General features: G+C 37.6%; 1 protein-coding gene across 3 annotated transcripts; it reads right to left on the reverse strand.

Moving 5' to 3' along the window:
- Positions 1-295: 295 nt before the first annotated feature.
- Positions 296-9,261, reverse strand: LOC141358923 (uncharacterized). Of its 3 annotated transcripts, none has more exons than XM_073860883.1 (7): positions 8,859-9,261; positions 6,843-6,986; positions 6,029-6,088; positions 3,641-3,691; positions 3,392-3,424; positions 805-899; positions 296-701 (listed from the first exon to the last, which is right to left on the reverse strand). In XM_073860883.1, exons 1-7 carry the CDS (start codon positions 8,980-8,982, stop codon positions 393-395), a joined length of 816 nt encoding a protein of 271 aa, XP_073716984.1. In that variant the 5' UTR covers positions 8,983-9,261; the 3' UTR covers positions 296-392. The 3 variants fall into 3 exon arrangements, with proteins under 3 accessions (XP_073716984.1, XP_073716983.1, XP_073716985.1); XM_073860882.1 differs by having other exon boundaries at positions 296-704; positions 8,859-9,241; XM_073860884.1 differs by lacking the exon at positions 3,392-3,424 and having other exon boundaries at positions 296-704; positions 8,859-9,240.
- Positions 9,262-10,797: the final 1,536 nt, after the last annotated feature.

Raw genomic sequence — 10,797 nt, forward strand, 5'->3', positions numbered from 1 at the left:
ACCGTTCACTGTTCCCTATAAAGAAAACCAAAATAAGTGTGCAATTTTGAACAGTGACATAAATACTATTCGTTATTAACTCTAAACCTTTGTGGCTTTATGGATTGTACTGTGAAACGGTAAAGTTTACTTTCTTACCGTTTGTCACAAATGTTTATTTTTTATTGGATTAAGTTGATAATAAAAAGAACAAAACAACTGCTTTTCATATTTTTGTGTGTTTATTATATTTAATAAAAATATGCATTATATTGAAAATAAAAGGCATCACATTTATTGTAATGCTTTTAAAACTAACAAGAACTAATAAAAAAGTTTATAAAAATACTTTTTTGGTGTAGTATTTACAATTTACATTATTATATTAAACAATATGCTGCACTGACAGAAGATCAGATTGCTATGTTAAGCCAATGTCTCCCCGGGTTGAAAAAACCCCCTAGGAGAAAAACCTCCCGAATTTTTTTGCAAGGAGGGAAAAAAGTCCTAGGAGGGAAAAAACCCTTGGGAGATATATGTAAACGGATGAGGAGATTAAGCAGGTTCCGCCGGTGGTCGTTGGTCAGGCATCGGCTGGGCATCACGTTAAAGGACGCCCAGTAGATCAGTGGTGTGTTGACCTCCACGGCGGCCGGAACTGGGTCTGTTTGTCTCAATGTCCTCGGGTTCGAGGATATTTTGGTGAAGATTTCCTTGCCAGACTTCTTAATATATTTGATGGTGACGTACAAGAGAGAAATAATCATATGTAAGTCATATATAATGTAGGGTTGGGCAAAACAATTTGATAAAGAGCGGTTCTACCTTCATGCCATCAGATTTGCAAGTCCCCTCATCCACTTTACTAAAGGCACCTCTTCCAATCTGTCTTCCCACTTCATAAAGCAATGACATTTTTCCTGAAAAACAATCAGTACAAAATAAACACAAGAATTACTCCCAAAAGTGCTATTACGCCATACAAAATAGTTCCTCTTTTAAATCCGCTTAGAAAAGCGCTACTTATTATTTTGTACCACCAAACTTGCTCGTATAACTACTCGTATTAAATAGGAAAAACGTTGATGTGTTTGGTCACTTCTAACTTTATCTCTGTTTGATACCATTGAATGAATGGGGCTAAGCTAAATGCTATCGTAGCGTAGCAGCGCGCTCCAGTGCTTACGTGCACGCACACAGATGATAGAGGGATGTATCAACAATTCTTAGTTAAGGTAATAACATATTTTAATATTGAAAATGAGTAGACTATTCCTTTAAGGATTACTACTTTTGTTTATGTTTAGACTTCAGACAGATGCGAGATTGCGTGCACGTGAGACAGAGAGAAGCGCTGGGTTATTTCAGATGCTAGGAGTCCAGGACGCGTGCATTAAGTGCATGTGTGTGCAAGAAGGAATCTTCTCTCTACAAGCTCTCTCACGTAGTGAAGCCCACAAACCATGCGAGGAAAAGCACACAATGCGCATGTTAATGTGAAACTATAATAATAATAATAATAATAATAATAATAATAATAATAATAGGCACAGCATTTTTTGTCTTTAAAAAAGAAGTAAAAATCGAGAAACGAATCGTGACACCCCTAAAATGCATGTTTTACAAAAACTGGACAGAGATTTGAAAAAAAAGGAGAGAAACTGTTGACAAGGGAAAAAATAAAGCCGATACTCACGATCACTATCGCTTGACCGCAGGCTAGATGAACCTGACCATTCAGCTGCTTCTTGGAAAGCTGTTATGTCCAAAGATGATGAACCAGACTGGCAATTGTCTGGTTCCACAAGCTCGCCGGCTCGAGTCCGAAGGGACTATACTGCCTGTGTTTCTCACGAGATGGGTGCAGGTTACACAAACCTGACTGACTAATCAGCATGATCCGTTTGAGCATGACGCCCGTGGTCGAAAGGACCACATTTACGATCATCCTCTTCTTGGAAAGGCATTTCTCCAAGGAAAACAATCTCGCCGGCTCGAGTCCGAAGGGACTATACTGCCTGTGTTTCTCACGAGCTGGGTGCAGGTTACACAAACCTGACTGACTAATCAGCATGATCCGGTTGAGCATGACGCCCGTGGTCGAAAGGACCACATTTAAGATCATCCTCTTCTTGGAAAGGCATTTCTCCAAGGAAAACAAGCTCGCCGGCTCGAGTCCGAAGGGACTATACTGCCAGTGTTTTATCACGAGCTGGGTGCAGGTTACACAAACCTGACTGACTAATCAGCATGATCCGGTTGAGCATGACGCCCGTGGTCGAAAGGACCACATTTAAGATCATCCTCTTCTTGGAAAGGCATTTCTCCAAGGAAAACAATCTCGCCGGCTCGAGTCCGAAGGGACTATACTGCCTGTGTTTCTCACGAGATGGGTGCAGGTTACACAAACCTGACTGACTAATCAGCATGATCCGGTTGAGCATGACGCCCGTGGTCGATAGACCACATTTATGATCATCCTCTTCTTGGAACGGGCATGTTTCCAAGGAAAACAAGCTCGCCGGCTCGAGTCCGAAGGGACTATACTGCCAGTGTTTTATCACGAGCTGGGTGCAGGTAAGAAAAACCCGACTTAAAATCAGCTGATCTGCCGGAGCACATGGGCGATGGTCGAATGGACCATATGATCAGCTGCTTCTTGGAAAGCTGATACATCCAAGGAATGACGAACCTTACCGGCAATAGGGTGGTTCTTAAAAACCCGTTTGCTTTATACCAGAACCTTTATACACATCAGCTTCATCTATACGGGCATCTGAGGATCAAAATGGCTCCACGTTATCCTCAATTATGCAGCAACAGCAGGCTTTTTGGATAGCCCGCAATGCTCTGCGCATGAAAGCACGGATTTTATTCCGGCTTTTTGGTTTTGGTTCTGAAAGACAAAATAGAAAAGATGAACAACAGATGTTACCACCAGATTAGAGCCTGATGGATATGGGTTTTTTGGAAACCCATAAAGTAATAACACTGGGAAATATATGTACAGTCTTTTTTTTAAGTGTTTTTTAATTTATTATATCGATATTTGATGCCACCATATGAATTCTTGTACACACGAAGACAGACAATTATAAATCCGCATATCGATTTATTGTCCCACCCTTATTCCTGATCAGAGATCTGTAAATTCAAATCTCACTAGCCAATGGGATTAAAGTATGGTTAAGTCCTGCCCACACAAGAGATTTGTGCCAGAATGGCGAATGTAAATTTGTAAACCTTAAATGAAAACCTTGCTTGGAAAACAGTTAAGAAATAATGTGAAACCGGTGTAAGATTTTTGCCTTTGAGTTGTTTTCTTTCGTTCTCATTTTACGTTTGTTTGTTTAATTAAAAGTTCCATTAACATCATATTTGGGGTGTCATTATAATGGTGCAATACACTGACCTGGTATGCTTCTCTCCTCCTCATCTAAAGCCGCTGCAGGTGGAAAGATCGGACACAAAGAAGAAATTATAAACTTCTCTCAAATCTAACACATTGTTACTGTATAGTTATTATGGTATTGTGAAAAACATTATAAAACATTATGTGAAAAACATTATAAAACCTATTATATATATATATATATATATATATTAAAAGTTCCATTAACATCATATTTGGTGTGTCATTATAATGGTGTAATACACTGACCTGTTAAGCTTCTCTCCTCCTCATCTAAAGCCGCTGCAGGTGTAGACACAACTGGAAAGATCGGACACAAAGAAGACATTATAAACTTCTCAAATCTAACACATTGTTACTGTATAGTTATTATGGTATTGTGAAAAACATTATAAAACCTATTACATAAAAATGTCATATATGTTAATGTTACATGTGTGTTATTCCACAGTTTATTCTTTTCATATATATATATATATGAGCTGATCCTTTGTGCGGCTCCAAAACGGATATACCCATACAGCAGGAGACTCCTATGCGGATCCGCGTTCAAGTCGCCAAACCCGCGTGACTGTCACATTCGTTTTGGAGCCGCACAGAGGATCAGCTCTGCCTCCGGCAGCACCGTAAATTCTACTGTCAAACAGCGGATCCTGAACGGACCCATGTCGGATCCTCGGACGCGCCTTTACTGAACGGTTAAACGATGCACACCTGTCAATCGAGATTTTCTTGCTGGGACACGGTTGAGCTGAACCCTCTTTTGAGTAAGTATTGATTTATTGATATAATTGTGGCAGTAAACATTGTTTTTTAATCATCCTGTATACTAATGATTGGAATGCGTTGATATTAGGAAAACTTTAGCATGTTCACTTGTGGATAATGGTTTAGCCCTAGCTGTGCATTATTAAGTTTACATGTTGGCAATTTTGGTGAAGTGTACGTATCTCCCATCTTCTTTATAAAGAAAATTAATCTTTGGCAATTTACTCATTCTTTGACTCGGTTCAGACTCACGGTCACGCTGATGTGACCTAATCAGTGACTAAATGAATGCAGGTGTCAGTCAGAGCGACTGTGTGGTTGGTAAAGATAATCTTCTCGTCTGTTATTTTGAGCGCCTGTTAACAGGGTTATTTAACCAGAGGTGTGTAACGAATTCCATTTACAGTTTTGGGTAACTAGTACTTTTAAAGTGATTTTTAAGGATACATTTACTCAAGTACATTTCTAGTGAAAAAACTGTACTTTTACTTCATTCGGGGGTGTTACTTTGATAAGCATACTTGACTTTGGATGCTACATACCATGAACATCTGTCTGTTTGATTACAGGTGCTGTGTTCAACCTGGCAACAGATCTGGCAACGAGGAGACGTGTAATGGGAGAAATGATTAAATAATAAAAACATTTTTGTTGAACAACTTGTCTTTCTGCAGTTATTCATTGTCAGATGTTTCAGCTGTGCATAGTGCAGCATTTCATTGAAGTTGTAGCCTAATAGATCAAGTATTTTATGTTTGCATTGACCTGGGCCTATAAAGCACTAAATTAGGTTTTGACCACAAAAAGAATATTTTTAACAAAAACAGAATACGCTATAACCTATAACTGTCCATAAATGTAAATGGCAATTTTTTATTTTCATTGAGTAGTAATTACTTTTGTACATTAAATTGATATCTTCTGTTAGGCCTTTTTACAATATTGTTAGGTTAAAAATACAAGGCAATGCAGATTTAAGGTTCTATATTGCTGCAGTAGCCAGGCCCAGTGATAGTTTTGGTTTTATCCTTTAGTTTAGTTGATCCTATTTTATCCTACAGTAAGAACAGAAGGGATTTTGAATTTGAAAGTGAGATAAACGGGTCTAAAATGGACCCGGTCCTGATAGCAATAAGCTCCGGGGCGGATCCGTAACGGAACCCCTCCGAAGTCAGTAGCTCCGGTCTGCATCCGTTGCATATCCGTCCCGGAGCTCGAGTCAGACTTTTAATGAGTCAGTTGCGGTTCCGCGGTGGATATATGAATCAATTTGCGCCACGTATGCGGAGCGGATGCAGCGCGAGGCAACGGCGGGTCCGCGATCCGCCTTCATTGCGGATCCGTAACTGCGCGCAAGTGGACGCCGACACGGAGTCCTTTTGCTGTGTGGGTATATATATAATTTTACAACACTAATTTTTCCACATTTTACAATAAGAATAAACTGTGGAATAACACACTTGTAACATTAACATATATGACATTTATATACATATATGACATTTATATACATATATGACATTTATATACATATATGACATTTATATACATATATATATATATATATATATATATATATATATATATATATATATATATATATATATATATATATATATATATATATATATATTTAATGTGACATTATAATAGTGTAACACAGTGGCTCTCAAGTCCGTTCCTCAAGGCCCACTGCTCAGCACATTTTGTATGTCTCTATCATCTGACACAATCAGTTCAGTTCATTGAGATCTCTACTAATGAGCCGATGATTTGAATCATGTGTGTTAAATAAGGGAGACAAACAAAATATGCAGAGCAGTGGGCCTCCAGGCATAACCTTGAGAACCACTGGTGTAACAAACTGACCTGCAGGGACCCACTCTTCATCATCAATTGCCCCGGGAAGGACAAACCTTGTTTGGCAAACTGCGGGTGCAGAGAACATTGTAATAATAGTAGTAACAAAAATTTATCACATAAGACATGTATGTGTACCAGTGGTGGCCAGTGACTTCTTTTTCAAGGGCGAACAATGCGAACATGTATTTAGTCCGTCATGTGTTCGGCACGTCATGTGAACCTATGTGCATCACGCGTCATGTCAAAATACTTGTCTGCTGCAGACGCTTCAAAGGCGTTTGCCAGATACTCGATTAATCTCATTTGTAATCAGAGTTTAGTTTTAAGTTGGTGTCTTGTGAGTACTTTGTGAACGTAAGCGTCTCTTTGTCATAAACCCTTTTGACGCATGTGCAGCAGGCACGTATTTTGAAATGACGCATGATGCACATAGGTTTACATGACGCAACAAACACACATTTTGACATGACGAGCAACACACAACACTCCAAACACATATTTCGAATTTGTGCCCCTCGGAAGAGAAGTCACCGCCCGCTACTGATGCATACACACAAACAATGTTTTTTATACATCACTGTTATTAATTTAATAAACTATGTGAACCATATTTAATTTAATTTAAAAACTTCACATGAAAAACATAATTACATAATACATACAAATTTAAACACCAAAAATACTAAACACAGCCCTGATTCTATGCTAGACCCAAGACAAGTACACTGTAACTTCATATATGTTTTTCTATCTATATAAGTTAATGTGTCAATTTTTTTCATTACATTTGAGATTTCATAATAATGATGTGCTGACTGACCTTCAGGGCCCCACTCCATATCTCTCATCCTCTGTGGAATGGCCAAAAGTGCCTCATCACCCGAGTATACAGTGGCCAGTTGTCTGGCTTTACTTATGGTGACATCGAGCATCTCAGATAATGTTAGCATTTTCTGTCTAATATCTGGACAGATCAGACATAAAAAACACATTAACAGTTAACATGGCATTTTCACATTGTGGATAAATAGTTGAAGAATTTTGGAAAGGGCGCGAGGCTGCAGGAAGCTGACAAATGAGTGTTTATAACATCAGAACACGTTAAAAACAAGTTAGCATAGCGTTTATCTGCTAATAGTTACAAGCCTCCATTTAACGGACCTAAAACAATGTGCTGTCACTTTAAACCCAGTGTCCTGATCACTATGAATGATTTTTGTGTTCTTATTAGCAGGCCCGGATAAACACAATGTAGTGCCCTTGAAAGTCACCATGAACTGGAAGTAGTGATGGTCTTGTAACTGTGTATGCATTTATTGAATGTCATTATGCAAACTTTCACAATAGTTATGAACCAAAGAATCATGCAAACCTCCTTCACTAATTCTAGGCATAAGATCGTTTAAAAGACTCTATTTACAACAAAAGGTACAGAATATGAGCAAAATATAGATGTCCTTGAAATTAGCCATATACATTTCCTATGCTGATCTTAGGTCAGCAGCAGCTAACTATAGTTAGGATTGATTTACACGCTGTAATGTCCTTACATTAATGCACCACTAGATGGCGTGTTAGATGAACGTGTAGTGTGATAAAAGAGGAAAGTCAGTCCTCTTTTCGAGGTTATGAGTGAGATTTATTAAAGTGTGTTTGGGCTACGTAGACCCATTAAAGAATGAACTGAATGTATGGTGACACAAAATGAGGCGTCGTGCAAATTAGCAGTAAAAAAAAAAACAGGTCGCGCATTTCGGGGCTTTTTTTTTGCCCCGTGCCCACCTCCTTTCAAAATAGCCATTCACCTAAACCAAAACTCCGGTGACGTCATTTAGTCTTACCACCGACCGATCCCATATATATTTTCATTAGTTCATGCTCAAATATCACAACAAAGCGCATAACACGCTTGAAAAAATAATACATTGACGAGAACATCATGGAAGCACTTTGACAAATAAATATGTTTGGCAATATCGTCAGTTATTGCGTTTGACAGAAACCGAACCAGACAAAAGCACGCGCGCGACGAGTCCAAAGATAAATCACACACTGCTTTGTTCATAACAAAAAAATCTGACAAAATAACGAACGCGTAACATTATAAAAATGTAAAGTTTACCTTATTATGACCCTGATTTCATAGAGAGCAATATTTAATTAATAACTTAAGTAATGCGTCGAATAATTAATTCGCATTCAGTAATGCTGTATGTAATGTCGGTTTCTATACTTGGAAAAGTTATTACCTCACCTCTGCCATATGATGGCGGCAGGGTCGTGTAAAGAAACAGACATTTGCATCAATCCGTATTTGAAATAGACACAGTTCATATTAAATCAACTACAACAAAACGCCTCATGCACCCGTATACGAGTCTTTAATTCCACCATGCAGGCAAATAGCAACGTTCGTCTGTATAGCGCAAAGTAAAGCTACTCAACTTAATTTCCACTCGTATATTTTTGCATTTGGGGTTTCTCTACCGAATAAGCTGACAAACCCAAAATTTGACTAATATGTGACCGTGCGGATCAGAAGGTTAATGAGTTCAAGGTAGTTATCCTTCGGAGGTCGCATTTGGCTGCATACATCATCTAAACCGTCTTTTTGCAGAATATTAACAATTATAAGGTTGGCTATTATTTTCAGTTAATCGTAAATTGTTGTAATATGTTTACGACTTTCGAATGCAATGCTCAGTTAACTTAAATAAACCAGACATGTGCAGCCTGCATATGCGACCTTCGTAAGCTGCAACCTTCGGATGGAGAAAGGGCGTAAATAATATTTACTGACCTAAAAAAAAAAATATATATATATATATTTACTGACCTGAATAGCTCAATTCCACATCCGGTACAACCGGCTGAGGGGCGAAGTTTACCGGAGAACCTGAAGGGGCAGAATTCTGCAGAGTACCACCCCTGCTGGTCTCGATATCCTTCGACTCAGACATGATGTTGAAAATATCTATTAAATGTAGAAAAGTCTATTAAATAACTGTCAGCTGTTGCTTGACTAGTCGTTTGAAAGACTTGTGATAATCGTTTGGTCTTTGAAATGGATGACTGTAAAGTCAGTAGAGAAGTAGTGGTTTTCAATAGCTTTCGCTTAGAGAATCACTAGTGTGTGAAGGGAACACGTCAGAGCAAGCCTTTTTATATGTTCGGTGACGTCAAACATTCCATTCGCTTGGCCAATGAGAGACAAATAATTTAAATATAGAACGCACACTGGAACACATCGTCTCTATGACAACAGATCATTTATTGTGACACAGAACATTTATGACGTCTTTGTGTCAATCTTAATCAACTACGTTAAAATATCTTATGTATTATAATTAAAATATTTACATATATTCATTACTTTTATATTAAAATACACATAGATAACATTCTATGTAAATATATGGTTTTATATTGCAATATATTACCATATATATTTCTTTCTAGTACTTGTCAACATATTATTTTGTTGTTATATGTAAATCTATTTAAAAATGTATGTTAAAAGCTAGTATATATATATATCTAGTATATATTTCACATACAGTGTAAACAAATTTCCCACAAATAAAACCCACTCAACACACAGCTTATGTAAATAATTTTTTTTGACCCGAAATTTTCATCACACTCCCCCAAAAAATCAGTGGGCACTGAAATCAGATTTTACAAACAATGCTGTATACATTTATGCACATAATATAATATATGTTAAGCACATATATAGTATATCCATTAACTGCACATTAACAACATGAATCCAGCCAGCAACAAATACTAGACTTCAGATATAAAATCAAAGCATAAATTTGGATTGGGGGCAGGCTTATGTCTCCTTTCTCTTTGCCATCTCAGAATTCATAGCCTGTCCTAACTGTCCAACAGTTTCCACCTTATGATGTTTTATGAAAGCATCTGCAAAAGAACACAAAAGAGAAGTTGAAAACATTTAGATTATTCCGTAATTTCAGTGATTTTGGAATTTTTTTTCCAGCATTTTATTGTTACCATAGTTACAACCATAGACTTCATATACCCACCACCTCAGTTTTAAACTAATGGCTCTTTGGAATGACATTAAGTGGGACCTAGGCTGTTATGTTTAATTGCAGTTTTTTTTCACATGTGCAGTTTGTTGTTCATATTAATCTGCAACTCATTTCACATTTACTTTTTCTAATGAAATAAAATAATAAAAGATATAATAATTTCTGAACATATCATTGCACTTGTGTTTAAAAAATTAGTTTTTGACTCGAAACAGTTGCATATTACACTTAAATTTAGCTTATCCTTCCTATTTTGTTGGTTTTTTTTGGAGGCGTGTTAGAGTAGGATTCTGTTAGTTGGTCCTCAGAAAAAAATCGGAAGATAAAGTGGTCCTTGGGCTGAAAAAGTTTGAGAAACACTGATATAGGGCTAGGTATCATTAAAACATTTTCAATGCAGTAGAAAATGCACGCTCTGAGGGTGTGGATGATGCTTGCACACAGAGATACCCTGTAGCCAAAACAAAAAAAGCATTGGCCGTGTCCTTCATGTCACACCACCAGGGTTACTGGACTCGCTGAGGACTGAGGAGATGGAAGTAATCTGTAGTGCCTTATTAGTGGTGGTGGTCTCTTTTCTTACTTTATTTCTATGTCCTCTTCAGCAAACAGCTCCTTGAGGGCAGAGAGCTTTGGCCTCTTCTGTGAACAAATAGGTCAGGAAATAAAGAAAAATATTAATCACTATTGAGGTACATGCAAACAAGTTCATTT

Source organism: Misgurnus anguillicaudatus, chromosome 22, assembly GCF_027580225.2.
Source record: "Misgurnus anguillicaudatus chromosome 22, ASM2758022v2, whole genome shotgun sequence".
Lineage (NCBI taxonomy): Eukaryota > Metazoa > Chordata > Actinopteri > Cypriniformes > Cobitidae > Misgurnus > Misgurnus anguillicaudatus.

Excerpts from the sequence above, each read along its gene's own strand:
- LOC141358923 (XM_073860882.1), bottom strand. The coding sequence starts at position 8,982 with ATGTCTGAGTCGAAGGATATCGAGACCAGCAGGGGTGGTACTCTGCAG. Across the intron at positions 6,089-6,842 it reads TATGGAGTGGGGCCCTGAAG|TTTGCCAAACAAGGTTTGTC; the intron begins GTCAGTCAGCAC and ends CTGCACCCGCAG. Across the intron at positions 3,692-6,028 it reads TGAAGAGTGGGTCCCTGCAG|TTGTGTCTACACCTGCAGCG; the intron begins GTCAGTTTGTTA and ends CGATCTTTCCAG.